The sequence below is a fragment of the Falco punctatus genome (genome assembly GCF_963210335.1).
Source record: "Falco punctatus genome assembly, chromosome: 6".
In the NCBI taxonomy this organism is placed as follows: domain Eukaryota; kingdom Metazoa; phylum Chordata; class Aves; order Falconiformes; family Falconidae; genus Falco; species Falco punctatus.
In genome coordinates, this window is record NC_137585.1 from 69,903,937 (window position 1) to 69,921,330 (window position 17,394).

Sequence of the window (17,394 nt, forward strand, 5' to 3'; positions counted from 1 at the left end):
CTTCTGAAGGAAGTTATACACTAATTCTGCCAGCTTCACCCAAACTCCCACTTGATACCAAACTGGTTCAAGAACAAGGTGTTGTTGAGGTTTATTTTAATAGTAAAATTCTGGGCTATGAATTTGGAAACAAAGCTACAAAGGCAAAACTAAAAATGCAACTAGATGTGACTCTAGATTGTATGTGGGATCCGATTCAACATTACTGGTAAGATAAATAGCTAATATTCTTTAATGTTAGGAAGTTTCTTACTACTTTTCACTTAGACTACTCATGGCTGATCTCAGCCACAGAGACCATGGGGCTGATGTCCCTTTGCACCGTCATTCTGCCTTGAGGTATTCCTCAGAGCCAACCCTGCATGGTATTTTCAGAGGTATCCCAAGATTGGGTTTATCTCCCCTAATTTGTCTGGGCTTCCTCTGAAATCAGTGAAGAGGCACTCCCAGAAGGTGACTGTTCCCATCCATCTTAGACATCCGACCTAACAGGGGAGAGGTATGGCTTTCTCCTGCTCCATTGACCAATGAGGAAGCCTGGGTGGTTGCTGTAGATCAGATATCGTGACAGCCAGAAGTTTGGGATCTGTCCTACTCTGAGAGACTAGGAAAAAAAATTCTAGTGGAATCTGTGTCCTGTCTCTCAAGTGCTTTTGCAAATCCCCCCTTCTGCCTTAACATTTGCGCTGCACAGCACCCGATGTGCTTTGTGCTTGCTCTGTGATGATACGCAGTGATCATCAAAGCTGTGAGAGTTCTGCACAGTATGTTCCACACCAGCTACTTCCTTTCTGGTTTAATTATAACTCAGTTTGCTAATCCCGGTCTTGATTAATGAGCTTAATATGCAAATGTTATGATGAAACTGAACCTCTTTGTAATTGCTTGCAGACAGATTACCACTTCGAGTACACAGAGTGCGACAGCAGTGGCTCCAGATGGAGGGTGGCTGTCCCAAATCCATCGGTGGAATGCTCTGGACTACCCGACCCGGTGAAAGGGAAGGAATGCAGTATGTTGGCACTTTTCATTTTACAGACCATTACTAGCTGTTTGTGCTATTGACCCTGGCAGGGCTTCTTAGCTTTGTCACTGATGTGCTGAGTGTCCCTGCATTGGTCCTTCCCCTCCAGTCCTTCCTCATCTCTTGAAGTGGTGGAGCAGGAGTTGTCTTTGCAGCATAGTTGTGTAGCTCAGTATCTCATACCCTTGTATGCTCATTTATGGACAAGGCACATCTGTTACAACACCCCTTGAAGAGATGTTGTTGCTTGTCCTGAGCTGCCATACTCTAAGTTCTGTGGCTCTCCAGTTCATTTGTAGCTGCATTGGCCAAAATGGTGACCAGGAGTAGCTAAATTATATTTGCATAGTGTCCACATTCTTATTACCTGCATTATTTAGCTATTTGTAAGCTGAATGCATAAGTAAAGACTTTTACATGTCTTATTTACCTGAGTTATTTTCATGGTGAAGATTTCACATGCTATTTATCTCTGAATTTATTTTTAACAGCTAAGAGTGTTCTCGTATCACTTGGTCCCGCGGGTTTTTTTGAAATGTTACATTTCTTTGCATCTGGGGACATATGCGAACTGCTACTCTACAAATAAGTTTGAACTGTTCCCTCATTGTTTTGTAGCTTCCAAGGCTGAATGCTCTTTCCCATCACACTTTCTTGCTCTAGCAATTCTCTCCACGAAAGATCCTGGCAGTGCTTTACTTTCTCAGTAATTTGAATCGTGGGTATAAATTATTGCATCTGACAAACAGGATGAACAACAGCAACGTGGTTTAGATTGGATATTAGGAAATTTTTTTTCACTGAAAGTGTGTAAAAGGCCTGGAACAGGCTGCCCCGGGAGGTGTGGATTCACCATCCCTGGAGGTGTTTAAAAAACAGGTAGATGTGGTTGGTGCTTAGGGACGTTACTTCAGTGGTAGACTTGGCAGTGCTGGGTTAACGGTTGGACTTGGTGATCTTCAAAGGTGTTTTCCAACCTAAATGATTCTATTAATTCTATGATTCTATGAACATGCTTTCAGTTCTACTGTAGGAGAGGTGAGATTTACTCACTTCTGACTTTCCTCCTGTAAATGTTTATCGTTTATTTCTTTATGACATATGTTCCAGTTTGAGGCACATAAATGTTTTCTGTGGCAGCGTTGACCACGGAAGATTTCTGACTGCTTGCAAGCATCACTGGAGAAGTTGCCTGTGTCATTCCTGATATTCAGGTTTAGTTTCTGAGGTTTTAAATGTGGAATCTCTGTATATCCTTAGGATGTATTTTTCAATTACAGAAACACAGGGCTGGGAAGTACCTCAGGTGATCTCATGTTTCATTCCCCAGCTCAGATAGCTATAGTAGCCATGACTTTGTCATTCATAGCTGATATTTGGCTGGATTGTTTTCAGGGACCTCTGGTGATGAAAAGCCCAGAAGCTTTTCAGATATTTGCTCAACTATTTTGTTCTTTTCATTTTCCCTCCTGCTACAGCTTTTTCTGCTGTTGAATCTCCCTTGTTATACTTCAAGCCTGTTGCTTTTTGCTGTCTCCACTATAAAGAGGCAGATGGTGTTACCCCTTCTGCTGCACAACCGCTTTTGGTGTACTGTGGACTGCATTGGCATAAATAATTTTTTCTGATATACAGTATTTCTTCTTTCATCTTGTGTTAAATGGTGTAAGGTCCATCAACCTTATACTCTCCTTGACTTTCTGCTACAGATTTTGACAAATGGTACACTTCTATCTGTATCTTCTTTTATTTGTGTGTCTTTTTGGTCTTAAATCAATTCCAACAAAAGTTCAACTGTTTTATAACAACAGATGGATCCCTGGCTTCTCCATATCTGGCCCCCTACTAAATGAGGGGAAAACTTTGGCCAGTAGATCGGCTGTGATATTATATACCAAAGTACAGGTTTCTGTTAAATACACTGGATAGAAAACTCATCTTGGTAGATATCTCTTCTCCTTGTAGTGTTGCTGTAAAGTCCCATAGCAATTCAGCTGGTTTGAGAAGCAGTTGGATATTTGACTTTTTTTACTGAGCCCTTCAGATCTCATCGCTCTTGGGAGCACAGCGGTGTTAATGGAGTTCTGTCTTTAGTAGTCTGTAGCAGATTGTCTGGTGTAGAGGAATGAAGCTGGGTTAATCAGCATTGATAATATACAGCTGTGGGTTTGCTTCAGGGGTGATGGGTTGGCCGATGTAGACAAGGTGCAGCTGTGGCTGGTTCTGTTAAGAGGCTGGGCAGCCAATGAAGAGAGTGCAGCTGAGGAAGAGAGAAGAAGCAGAAAGAAGAGAGAGAACATGTGCCCTGGATGAGGAGAGACTAGGAGAAGGCAGCAGAGGAACTGGCATGAAGAGTATGTTGGTATGAGATAGTAAAAAGACCTTGTTGCATCTAGCTAGTTTGGAGAGTGCTGTGACAATCTGGCTTCAGGAGATCTCTGGCTGTATTCTGATGGCAGAAGTCATTTTAGGTTTCTCATCTCATAGTCTTTCACCTTTTGCTTTAAGAACAGCCAATCTTTCAGGCTGAAAACATGAATCTGTCAACAGCAGTCAATCACTGCAGGAATGTGTAATGAACACCCCCACCCCCCCTTCGGCTTGGCTAATGTGGTAGTATTTACCACAATATATTTGAACCAGTGGAGGGTTTGGCTGACAGTCAATTCTTCAGTGGGTGGGGCATACCAGGAGAGGCAACTCTGGAAAAGTGTGTGCCCTCAAGTCCTTTAGAGTTTGCCCATGGTGGTCTGTTGTTGATGATGACTTGTATTGAAAATGATGACAGGTAGATACCCCCTCAGTGACTCGCCATATCGTCTGAGCTGGTGGCTTCTCTCTCGCTTGACAACACACTAGCTGAACCAAGGATTATCTTATACTAAAAGCACAGATTTCTGTAGCCTGAGGAGAATGAAAGGATCTGTATTTGGGGCTGCTACAACTCCTGTTCTCAGTGGATTGTGTACAGAGTGAGATTTGCACTGCAGGCTTGGCCAGGGGCTGCATGCGCATCTCACCAAGTCATTAATGACTCCTTGAAATGCCTGCCTTTTCTCATAGGCCTAGTGTTATTTTATCTTGAGACCTATCAAGAAATACTGTAACAATGCCATATCCTTTGACATCTTACTGGACATTCTACAAATTAATTAGATCCTCCTACATCTTGTGGATCCTACCCCATGCCAGAGCATATTGACACTGGGGCTCACCTTAATATTTGGTAGCATCCTGGGCTCCCTTAGGTATCTCTTTCAGTTCTTCAGCCTGAAGAGCCAAGGAACACAGCACAATTACCCCAGATAGGATGATTTCCAGCCTTGGAGATCTGTTATCTTCAGAAGTTTTGGTTGGTATCTACTAGTCCTTAGATACAGCGCAGTCAACTACGTCCTCTTAAAAAAAGGGGGTTGTGATTGTGTAGCAGGAAGAGTTCTTAGGGCTTTTTTTTTATCTCCTTGAGGTTGGCAGAACCCATGGTTGTCCCTGGGGGTGGTTGGGACACAATGGATATGGAGGAATCTGGGTGAAAAAGTGAGTATTTTTGGGAATGTACCTGCCACGGCTGTTGACTTCACAATGTACTGTTTGCAGTTTTCATCTATACAGATATGCCTGCCACTTGAGAATATCTGCTATTGATCTTTACTGCTCCCTGAAAACAGAAGCGACTTGCAGGCTGTCATTAATTTTGGATCCTGAGAATACTGCACCAGCCTCTCTGACTTCCAAATGCTCAGCAGTCATTCTCTTTAAATTGTGCCTGAACTAGGAATTCGAAAGATGGTATAACAATATGTTAAATGTCTCCAATCATCTCTGTAAATATGTCTAGACTGTGGTCTCCAGTGGAGTGGAAAGACACTTGAGATTGCTAAAAATGTATTAGCTCAAGTGCTTCAAATATCTGGAACAATCTAACTGTGGTACCAGACCTTGGTTGGTGTCTCGAGATGTGCTTATTTTCAGGATGTGGTGTTTTACTGCTTTTTGTTTGAATGAACCCATTTAAAATTAGGTTGGGTACCTCTGTGCTCTGCTGCATTTTGAAGTGCACGCCGACCTGCAAAGCACAGCTGACTGTGACCTGCTGAGAGTGACTGCCAGCATTCCCCAAAATGGCTGTAGTTTCCAAAATGTGTCTGGATTTAGCCCTTTTTTTGAGACTTCAAAAACTTAATCAGCAAAGTTTACCTGCAGAGAAGACAGAGTCCTCTAAGAAATAGTCATGGGATTCAGAGTAGAAAGGACTGTCATATTTTGACAGCTTTATGCCCTAGTTATTAGAAGAAAGATTTTTTTTTTCTTTGTCTTGCCAGGAGCACAGGGTGGCGTGATGACCCACCTTCCTGTCCTGCTCCCCTCCCCATCTCTGTCATCCAGGTGGGAGGTAGGAAGAAGGAAGGAACCTCGCATGACAGGTGTTTGATGCTGGAGGAGGTCCGGCTATGCTGTGATGGCAGACAAGGGAAGGAAGGTGCAGGAACAGCTCTGCAGCACAGTAGCTCGCTTACAGTGCACTGGGACAACATACCCCTTTTATATTCCACTCCCCTCTTTTTTTTTCTGATCTCCTTGCCTTGTGGGGCTGGCTGCAGCCATCACTGCTTTCAGACCCCACATCAGGGTGTCAGCCTGCATTTTGCCGTTCAGTGTGGTGTGGTACCTCAATGCCTGCCCCATGGGGCTGGGCTGCTCTGGACAGGCCATGGCACGGCCATGCCAGGTTGCTCAGCCACCTTGCTCAGGCTTGAGCTCGTTCAGAGCTGAGTCTTATTTTTGATGCCTCCACATCACAGTTGCAAGACATCCTGCAGAGAGATGCATTGAAAGTGCATCAAACGCCTTTGCTAGGAAAACTGCAAATTTATTACACTTAAAGCTACTTTGTGTGGCTCTCCTCTGCTTCCCATGTAAGATGTCCCTACCAGGCACTTTCTCTGTACTGTTTTGGAGGTGGGGTATGTCCATGGAGGCAAGGACTGTTGCGCTGGTTGGTGGTGGACAGAGAACCTCCCTCAGCAAAATCCAGACCCCCGAATTGCTCCATTACTTCTTGACAGTCGGGAATGTGCTTAACTAATTTGGTCTCATTCATTTTTAATTACCGCAGATCTCACTCTGATCTGCTCCTGAGTCATGATGGCATGAAGGAAATTTAGCTGATAAAGATCATTGCCATCAGGGCCCTTGCTTGGCTTTTGAAATGGAAAATATCTGTGGCAGTCAATGGGAGCTGTTTGCTTTTGGGGCTAAGCCCTTGCCTGCACCACCTTATGGTGGGCACCTCTGAAAATCCTTTGTTTTGGTGTGGGGGCTGGATGCTGTGACCTTCTTGGGCCCTGGCAGTAGGAGAAGGACATGCCATCCTGCTCCCACTGACACACTGCCACAGTCTGTTTTGGTGGCCACAGTCAGGCTTTTCTGCCAGCCTGACCATATTGCTGCACATTTTGCACTCAGATTAAAAGTCTGAATTTGGAACCTGCTTTCCTTCCAGGTCTCCTTTCCTTCCTCTCTTCTTTGTCTCCCTTCACTCAAATACAACCCAAATATCTGGTTCAGAGTGTGCCCTTGCTGTGCCCAGGTGCACTGATACGCTCCTCTTAGCAGTTTGAGACCAAAAAGGGCATAAAGGCTTCACATTTTGACCTCAAATTCTTTTTTTTTTATATTAACTCTTATTCCACAGAATATGGGTTATATTTTTTTGCCATCCTATACAAGATTTGTTTGCAACATTATCTCATAAATATCTGTTCATTTTAGTGGTGTTTTGTGCATAATGAAGAAACTATAGTGAGAATAATAGAGCAATTTCAAAAGGAGTTGAATTTGCCATGTTCAAGGGGAAAAAGTCCTGCTAGGTTCACTGTTATAGTCAGCGTCCAAATGCCAGTTACAATTATAATCAGCAAGATTTCTTAAGAAAGGAAACACAGAAGATATTGATAATATGGGAGAACTTGATCGAGTATGGTGCCGTGGAGTTAGTAATGGCTCTGCTTAGCAAACTCCAGCTTTACCTGGTGCCACTGATGTGGGAGCAACTTCTTTGAGATCAGAAATGTGCTCGGGTTTTCAGGTGAGGCTTGTGAGCCTGTGCCAAACGGTAAGCATGTGGAAAGCTCCACTGACTTCAGAAAATAGACTGTCCTTAATTACAATGGACTTTACTGAGGCCTGAGAGCAAAATCTGTCCTGATTTATTGCTACTGAGTTGTGTCTGTTGAGTTTATTCTGGCTCCTGCAATCTACTCCTAGGATACCGCAGGAAGAGATATGGATCTTTCTGCTAATTGCAGTGCACTTTAGACACAATTAGGGCAAATGACCTTTTTCAGGCTTGTAGGTTTTGTAACACTTCAGACACTTTCCTGTTCTTAACAGAAAACTTAAATAAAAGGTTTGGAGTTTATGTTCTCTGGGTCTCTGGTAAGATTGAGTATCCCAAGCAGGTAAAAAGTGGGTCTGCCTCTAACTCCCTTGAGGTCAGTGGGCACCTGCAAATTTTATAACATATGGAGTATGCACGTACACATCTGTGCAGATGGATAATATAAAATGAATGTTGCACGTCTGGCAAGGCCTGTGTGCTTGTATTACAGCATTGTGATATAAAATTTACATCTGTTCATTGTCAGCTAGATTTATATTCAGGCAAATTCTGTGCAGTCTTTGTGCTAAAAAATCGGTTATTCTGAAGTTTGTCTTAGAATTTTTAAATTTGGCTGGTGAAGACTTGAACATAGCAATAAGTTCCAGTAGTTTCTTTAATATTTACTGCACATGTGGTTGAGAATATACATACAAATGCTCCCATGAGGATTGTGCTTTTTTTATTATACAGCACATTTATTTATGTTATCTCAAAATGGTTTGTTATGTAATCAAAAAAACTTTATTGTTGCCACAGCATCTTTGTATGTGAATGCATGGAAGAACTGGTTTTCATAGGGCTTAAATAAGTCCACAGTTGCGGCCTCTTGAAGCAAACATGTGAATCCTAACATTATCAGAGAGTTTTTTTTCCCTTTTGTATTTACATTCACATTTACATTTACAATTTATTTATTACATCCACTGAGGGTTATTTTCTGGTCTCATTAATGGGCTTTGCAATGATTGGGATTTCTTTGTTTCAATTGAGGAGAGGAAGTATGGCGGCATCAGCGTAGCCCTGAGGACTAGGCATGTATGCATTGCCATTTTTTCTCGTGGCTTGAAAGCAGTGGATCTTGTCTTCATCAGTCTTGATGTACTAATATTTTTTTCATTTTCATTGTCATCCAGACATTGCTTCTTTGGGTGTCTACCTTGGAAGAAACAATGAGGTCAAGCTGTTAATGGCTGCTGGTGTTTAACCGTGTCATCTAGATCTGACATACGCACATAGATATACTTACATAAGGTGACAGATGCTGTTGGGTATCCTGGGCTGTAGGAAAATACCATTTTGAGAGAGCCTTAAAAAAATTATTCAGAAGATCTCCCCTTTTGTTCCTTCATCCTTAAGACTGCTCACTTAAATGGTATATGCTGGTCTCCTCCTTCATTTTGACTGACACCTTCCCCTCTCCCCTCTCTTTTGAACAGTCATATGGCTCCCATGAAGCTGCCTGTAAATGTTTAAGAATCACATATGGAAGGTTGCTCTCTCAAACATAAGCCCCCCAAAATCGGGCATGAAATCCAGGGAATCTCAGAATTTCTTGATATACTTTAGATTTGGCCCTTGGTCTGTCACGTATTACCTAGCAAATAAGAATGTCTGACAGAGAAAACCACAATATAACTCTGTCTCTGGAGCGACCGCTGACACGAACAGCAAGATATGCAAGAAGTAGATTTCAAAGTCATGATCTTTGCCAGTGCAGTTTTGTGCCTATAGCATGCAGGACTGGGCAGCTCAACTGTACCTGAGTCTCTTTCAAATCCCTAGGAAAATTTTTATGGCTTTTCTGAAAAGAAAAGAAAGGCTTATCCACTAGAGCACACTGGGGAGGGGACTAGCACACAGCAGTGGTGGCTGCTCTGAGGAACACTGTGAAGCTGAGGAATTAATGCAAGGCTGTCACACAGCAAAGGTGTTTAGGCAGTAGTGGTGTGCGTGGCACACTTTGAGAGTCGCTACCAAGAGGCTGTGATTTAGCAAAACACTCAAGCAAATGTTTAATCCTATTCCTCCTAGAGCATCCCCGCTAATGCGTGTTCCTAACCCAAGTCAGGTAGGTGAGTGCTATTGATGGCATTAGGCTTCTCACTTAGACTGAGGCTCAAGGTTACATTTTGCCATGGCATTTCCATCTGGATGTTTTTGTAAAGTGTATTGTTATCCTGAGAGAGACCCCAGTTTTACAAGTAATTTTTCCAGATTTTTTTCCTCTGTGCATTAGCAATACGCTGTCCTTGCAGGAAAAGTCCTATTGTTGGCTTTTTGAAGCACAGATTCTTTTAGGTGAGTCAGTAAAAAAGCAGGAGAGTTTGCACTGAACCCATGGAGTTTAATTCCTGGAGAAGAGTTACCAGGAACTACATGTTGATGTATATATTGAGACTTCCAAAAGAAAAGTTCGCCTTAGTGGTTTTGGTGATTTCTTCAACCTATTTGTGCACATGATGTAATTAAATAAGTTAAACACAGCTTCCTCCGAGTTGCCAACTTCTCTTTCAACAGGAGAGCAGCTGGCAAGACCTTGAGATTTGCTATGGGTTGGTAGAGGGATGAAAGGCAAGCGCTCTGTGTGTGTCTGTGTGCATGCGTGCGCACACAGAGGACATCACAAATGGCACTAAAAGGCATTTGCACCATCACTTTGGTTGGTGAGCAACCAAAATAAGCCTGATGGAGTCAGTGGGGCCTGGAGAGCTACTCACTCACCCCGAGGTATGTGGCCTGCCATTTCCAGTGCTGAGCCACTAGGATGGCTGTTGTAACCCTTGCAGCAAATGTGGTTGATAACCTCTTGGTGATGACTGCCTTCCTCCACTCTATGCTACACATCCATGAATTTGTTGACTACTTCGTTTCCAAAACCACAACTTTCAGTGTCCAAATGATGAAGTAAAAAGTGATAATAAAACTGTTCTATGTGCCAGGCCAGCTAGGGAAAATGGTACTGTTCCTGTCAAAGAGGCGAACTGGAAAAAGCATTGCTCTGTTTTGTAATTTCTTGAGTAAAAGGGAAAATTACTTACTCTAAGAAAAGGAAGGCTCTCTTCCTTGGAAGGTACTCTTCCCCAAGTTACATCAGCTTTCAGTGTGATCACATTTTGAGCCTAAACAGCCTTGACAGACTTTTTTTTCTTATAATTAAGATTCAGTCTGGATCCTGGTAACACATTGGGGTACAATGAGTGAAGAAAGCTAACATCAATTACTCACAGTCTATTGGAGAAGCCTTGTATAAATTATTCACGGAAGACATTCTGAAGCTGGCTGAGATTATAGGAAACATTAATAATGAAGCAATGATTTCCTCTCATCCTTTGGCTTTCTTTTTTTCTTTTCATCCTGTATTTTGGTTGGTCCTTGGTTCTGTGTTGTGCGGACCCTGATGTCCCAGGGTATCACTAAACAGATGTTTCTGTGTGCTTGTCCTTGGCCACATCTTCTCCTCCAGGTTTGTGGCATGTGTCTGCTGAACCCAGCAGCTGTTCAGACTGTGATGCTGCCAACCTTATATTTCCTTTCTGAGCCACAGTCAGCCCAGACTGCCTGCAGGAGACAGCAGCGTCTCACCTAAATCCCAGGCAGCGCGGCTTTGGATGAACAACATGGGAATGGAGGGGGGAGGGATGGAAAGCCTGTGTTTGAGACCATTTTTCCTGGGTATTTTCACTGTTTTGGGTAGAAGTGCTCCATAGCTACCCCCTTCTAATGTTGTTGTAATCTGGCAAAATCCAGTCCTGTTTCTTTTCTTAAATTGTAAAGTGTTGAGAGCCAGGAGGACACATGAAAGTGCACGTGCTCAGTGGCAACAGAATAAACAGAAGAGCTGAAATAGTTTCAGGTATTGTAAGTAAGAAACGTCTGGAGAAAAATGTCTGCTGAAGAGAGTGATAGAGGTGGAAGTAGTGGGTCCGAGTGGTGTGGGGTGGGAAGCTAGCTGAGAGAAGCTGTAAGACTGAGTGGCCAGGGCTGCATAAAGGAGGAAAGCAGTTGAATATATTACAGGTTTAGTGCTGGAGGATGCAGGGCATTGAGGCAGCTTTGATTAATCTTCTGGTGAAATCACAATTATTTTGATCCCTCTCACAGCACAGCAGTATCTGGGAGATATTCAACATGAGAAAACTCTATAGATGAGGATTTCAGACCTTAGGAGGAGTAAAGTAGTCATACACTTCTGAGGATCTACTCTGTTAGTCCAGCAGTGTTTGTGATAAGCCTGTCCTGACCCCCAGCATCAGAAAGTTAAGCAATGTGAGATTGTTAGTGTCAGTTACTAGAAGAGTAATGTGACAACTAACATTGGTCCCTGCCCACCAAATTCACTGTGAAGGCCACAGTTGTACTAAAAAGCTGTACTAAAAAGCAAAACATGACCCTGGACCCTTGCAGTCGAAGGTCAAATGAGGCAAGCTTGTTTATGGTCTGCTTTGCCCTCTGGCAAGGTGTTTCCATGTCTGCAAAGTGACTGTAAAGTGCTATCAGATCTGCAAAGTGATCTACTGCAAGCACTCCTTGGAAGTGGTTACAGCAGGCAGGGCTCCTCGAGGGAAGTAAGATACCATCACTCTCAACATACAGGGTTTAAGAGGAGGGGGCATTGATTAGATTGGCCAGTTTGACCTCAGGGGCCATTAAAATGCATCCAGTTAGGTTGATGCTGATTATTTGTCTTTGGCGTGAGCTTTTCTTCCATATGTTGTCCAGTTATGGTGTGAAGCACTTGAGAGACCAAGGCTCCATCACACACTGTGACAAATTGTTCCAGCAATCAGTCATTCTTCCTATGAAAAAATGTGTTATTTCCAATTTGAATTTGTCTGGGTTCAGCTTCCAGAGGTAGTTCTTCTTATGCAGTTTCCTGTTTGATTAAAAAGTCCAGTGGGATCCTGCATTTTCTCCCCCTGGAGATGCTTATATATTAATGAAGTTGACTCTCAATGTTCTTTTGATAAACTAAGTAGACTAAACCCTTCAGAACTCTCACTGCAAGATATTACCCTCAATTTTAAAAGTGTTTAAAGTCCTTTTGTTTTGCATTGACCTCTTAAAAATGCAGAATCACAACTATATTCAGTATTAGAATGATCTTCTTGCCCGTAATACACATGTTTCATGCTACACATCTCTACCTCCACCTCTAAATATATTGACAGATCTCACTTGTGCCTTTTTTGCATGTCTTGACAGTGGAAGCTCTTGGTGAATGGTGGGTCTGCTCCAACCCTCAGGCTTGCTACTCTCTGGGGTACATTTCAGCCCCTTTCCTCCCTGCTCAATGATGGTTTCCCACCAACAGCCCTGTCTGAGATCTGTTACTCAGGCAGTTCTTACGTGCCTTACTGGTACTGTATGGTACTACCTTCTTCATCAGAATGACATGCAAAACTAAGTTAAGTGTATTAGAAACCCTAAGTCTATTACGTCCACTCAGTCACCTTTATCAAGTGACTTGTAATCCTTTTAAAGAATGAAATGAGGTCTGTTTGACAAGACTTATATACAATGGTTTCTGTGGGTATTAGTACTGTAGCTCTTCTTAATTTTTTGTTAAGTGAATCCAGCATCAGCTTTCTTGCATGCATGTATGAATGTGTGTGGCTTCCTACGGCAGTGCCTATCTAACAGTACTTTATGGCATGTTTTGCGAGCAGGACTGGTCACCTGTACAAACCACAACATATTTTTTTTCTTCTGTATTCATTTTAAGAGAGCTATAGCTACAAATCACCAATAACTGCTTCACTGGAGCTACTGAAGGCATCAATGTATCTAGCACCACAGTATGCTGTCCTATTCCTAACTGCCTCTGGAAATGTTCTCCCAGTTTTAAAAATGCCCACGATGAGGCAAGTCATGAAATCTTTTAATGCGTTTCACAATTTTGTTCACAGAAAGAAAAAAGTTCAAATTCAGTCTTCACAATGTGCATTGCTCTGTGTAACTCAGTGTGTGGCACCCAAACTGATATTTGAAAGGTGTAATAGGAAAGTTTGCAGTCAGAGAGGGAGAGGGAATAGCGGTGTCCAAACAGGCTCAATAGTGTCAAATCTGGAAAAGATTTTCAGAATTGCCTACGTGATTTAGCAGCCTTAGTTCTGTTTTCTGAATCAGGGTAGGCATATAAGGAGTTATTCAATAGAGATGTTTTCTCTGAAAATTAGGTATCAAATGCTTAAAGAAATGGGCTCTGGGGCTGGGGGCAGATGGTGTTTCCAAAGCCTACCTCTGTCAGCCAGGAGATTTAATTTTTCCCCTGGACTCCGAAGCAAGAGGGAGGGTTTAGTGGAGGGCAAATCAGAGCACACACCTAAAATTTATGATTTAGATTCCTGAAACTTCACATTCCACCTTAACCTCCTACGTGGTGATGCTGCCCTTCCCGATGACAGCACCTTGCATGTGTCACCCTCATAAACACAGCAGTGCTGCAATAATGTCAAGCAGTCGCTGGTCAGTGCTGGGTCTGTGCTCAGCTACGTCTTAGTGAGATAGAGCAGAAACGAGCAAGGCGTAACTCTAGTGCCCTGGGATGGTTCATTTGTCTGTGCCCCGTCCCCCGGCAAGCACCTCCTGGCCCATCGTGGCAGACATCTGCTCTGCAGGGTCCTCCGGGCATGGCCACAGCCTGCCCTCCGAGCGCTGGGATGGGCTTCTGAACTGATGCTACTTAGTTGAAAGAGGGTTTGGCCTGGCTTTTGGTGTCCCCCCGTGCTGGAAGAGCAAGTTGTGGTACACTAGGAGAGGAGATCATCACTGTGCTCATAACGTGCTGTGTTTTCTCCCCATCCCCCTCCAGCCGCTCCTCACTGCCTGGAATGAGACCAAATGATGCATCTGTTCCAATGTCAAAAGTGGTGCATATTGCCACTAGCCACATTCAGCCCGAAATTGAACCTGGCAAGCAGCTGGCATGCTCAGAGCTAGTTTGCTTGCAGTCGTATGTGTTTTGACGGGAAATGCTGCTGCCTTTGAAATATGATTCTTAAAAAAGGGAAAGAAGGTAATTCCCCACCTAAATAAGAGGAAGGGTCATCTCGCTCCTGGAAGGTGAGTGATGGATGGCAGTGTCCTGTGTGGCAGCTTGCCTTATCTCTTATACCCTTTTTTTTTCTTTAAAATTCTCAGGCTGCAAGGAGTTAAAAGATATTATTTCAACTAAAGCAATAATCTCCATGCAGCCTCACTGCAATCGAAGAAGAGGCTCTGCTGCCTTCTGCATCTTCATTACAGCAGTGAATTGCTCGCAGTTACTGACTCCTTATTTGAAATTCACAAATCTGGAACATGTGGTTGAGCAGCACTTTCCATTTCTTGCTATTTAACTTCCTTAAAAAAAAAAAAAAGGTGAAACTGTTAAAAGATTTGAATATGTCCTTACAGAGCTCATTTTTTTACTTCCCTTCCCGATGGCTTCTCTCTGCACCCTTGAAAAGAAAAAAATAAGGCAAGATTTAGTAATAATGCTAAAGCAATGAGACAGGACACCTCTACACATTTAAGGTGAAAATCTGTACAAGGTGTGGTCTGAGTTCCAATGCACAGCAAGGTGCTGGCTACTTTTCTCTGGATCTCTGAGGAAAGCCGAGTGTCTGAGCCCAGCTGCTTGAGCATCCTATGGCTTGAGCTGAGGTCCCAGAGGCAGTCAGGTGGGATGTTAGTTGTACTCCTACATCATGTACCACTGCCTACAAAAACTCCTTGCCCCCACTGAGGGTGGATTTTTTACCTGTCTGTCAGTCTTTCACAGAAATCCATTACCACAGGATTTCCTTGTGTATGCCCATGCCATCACCTGTCCCTGTTAGGCTCCTGCCCACTTTCCTTCTTAGTCCATCACCAGTGAGCGATGGGGTTAGAAAAGCATATTTGTTGTTTTGAGGTCCACTGGTTCAAATTCAAAGAATGCTGATATGACCAAGAGGGGAAAATGACCCTTTGGCAGATCTTTCCATCAAAATGGACCTTTTATCTGCATTCCAGTGATGCACATCAAGGACAATTACACAAAGAAATGTTGCGGGAGCTGGCACAGAAATGGGAGCCTGAATTGTGGTTGTATTCAGGTGTCATGCAGCCATAACTTTATCAAAGTACTTACAATCAAGTTTTTTCTGCAGTTAGATAAACACCAGAACACATATGGAACCGCATATGCTGGGACTTCAGCTGGCATCAGTGGTTTTGGGCCAGTGTCACTACTTTGGCTAGCAGTCTGGTCTCATTCTACAGTTTTTCAGACTAGGGAGCTTCCGTCTGTCAAAGCGAGTGTATGAGACATCTGTCACTGCACAACGTGGCATGCATGAAACAGGACAAAATCCCCACCATTTCTTGTGTGCATTGCACTGAATCCTGCTTTGGCTAGACTGGCACAGTTAAGTAAAAATCTACAAGCAACACAGGAGATATTGTGTGCTGTCAGAAAGTGCTCATTTGTTTTGCACCAGGATGTTCAGTCTCAGGACATGGTGCAGCATGGGGCTGGGGGAAAGTGGGATGCTCTGCCACTGAAATGAGCATAGACATGGGGCTCCATGGACTTACAGGGCTTCAGCTGCTGTCCAGGTTTCCCCTGTATAATGGGAATATTCTTCCCTTTAGCAGGTAGAGATGTGATCAGACTGGAGCAAGGGACATACAGTTACTTAGAGTAAATAATTTTGGAGACATCAGTAAAAAAACCCACTTTGTGACCATACCTCCTGATATGTCCCCTAGTTACACATTTTTAGTGCTGTCTTTGCTGTACTGGCAACCAGTGCTTATTTTCTCAGCATGCTTAATATCAACCCAGTCAAAGATCCTCATTTGCTAGACATAGGCCCTTTGGTGATCTTTTCCAAGACCACTTGGTCTATCAGGCAAGATGTTCAAGGCTTTGTAGGCATCCATGTAGGGAGAAATGTGGAAAGATCCTTGGATTGGGTCTGCAACTCTCAGCCAAGGCTTGTAGTGTGCTGCTGTACACCCTTCTTAGCTACCATCCAGGTGGGTGAGATGAGTCTGCTCTGGCTCTCAAGTGCTGGTGATTTTAATTGAGTTCAAGGCGGGTGAGCAAGGGTAAGAAGGACTGTATTACAAGTCCTCATTTTTACAAATTGCTTTTGGACACAGTCTGTGGGTAGAGGTTTCATTTCTGAAATCTTGTTTTGCCAGCAGAGACAAACTGCAAATCAGGAGCCATCACCTGAGATTTGGTTTCAGTCCTGCCATGTCAGTGACAAAGCAGGCACTGGTGAACATCTCGATTCTGCAGTGCATGTTGGTAGTTCAGCTGTTGTATTCGTGAGACTGGGGCATCCCTGTTTGGTTCCCTTTAGTGGCAGTTCACTCTAAACTAACTAAGCAGCAAAAAATTAATGGAAATTAATAGGGATTAAATTCTCCATTCATATGCTGGAAACGATTGCCTCCCCAGCTTTCTCCTGTGCCTCTGGTGAGTACCTGGAGATGAAGAACCAGGTGTGCAGCAAATGTGCAGAGGGGACCTATTCGCTGGGCAGCGGGATCAAGTTTGACGAGTGGGATGAGCTGCCGGCAGGATTCTCCAACGTAGCGACTTTCATGGACACAGCGGTTGGCTCGGCTGAGAATAAAGCCGACAGCTGTAACAAGTAAGAAGTTCTGTTTGCATTTGTGTTACGCAGCCATGGGTAAACCTGAGACGGCTCAGCAGCGCAAAGCCAGAATGTCTGATCTAAGCTCTCCGGAGGGTAACCAGCCCTATCCGTGGCAAACAAGAGGGGCTGCAAGTCAGATTTGTAGTCACCTCTTTGCTGCCATCATGGTCTCCTCGAGCTCATCAGCAGCTAGTGAGTCTAAGACCAGCCTGGAGCTGCTCTGATTTGTAGCTGGAAAGCTCCAGGGTCATGGTATGGTAAACGTGGCTAAAAGGTACTTTCACAGCCTATTTAGAGACCCATGGTAGTCATAGAAGGCTGTTACTAATTGAAAGTATATTGAACCTATGGATAATAAACCTTTCCTGCATGGGCTGGGTCCTACATTTATAGCACCTTTCCCATGCATGGTTTTAATGAAAAGTATTATATTTGCATGAAAAAAAAATAGGAATCCAGGAATAAAATCATAAATTCACTGCAGTTAGCTACTGTGGGAATCTGGGTTCTTTATTTAGTAACGTGGTTTTGTATGGTAATGTAAGAAAAGTCTCCTCAGTGTCTGTGATCTC

At 43.4% G+C, this 17,394-nt stretch overlaps 1 protein-coding gene across 1 annotated transcript in view; it reads left to right on the forward strand.

Annotated features, from left to right (window-relative positions):
* Positions 1 to 17,394, forward strand: part of ELAPOR2 (endosome-lysosome associated apoptosis and autophagy regulator family member 2) — a 128,065-nt gene that overhangs the window by 64,625 nt on the left and 46,046 nt on the right. Inside the window, exons 2-3 of the mRNA XM_080390667.1 lie at positions 892 to 1,012; positions 16,621 to 16,816. Coding sequence (XP_080246793.1) covers positions 892 to 1,012; positions 16,621 to 16,816 — 317 coding nt within the window. The remainder of the gene's footprint in view (positions 1 to 891; positions 1,013 to 16,620; positions 16,817 to 17,394) is intronic.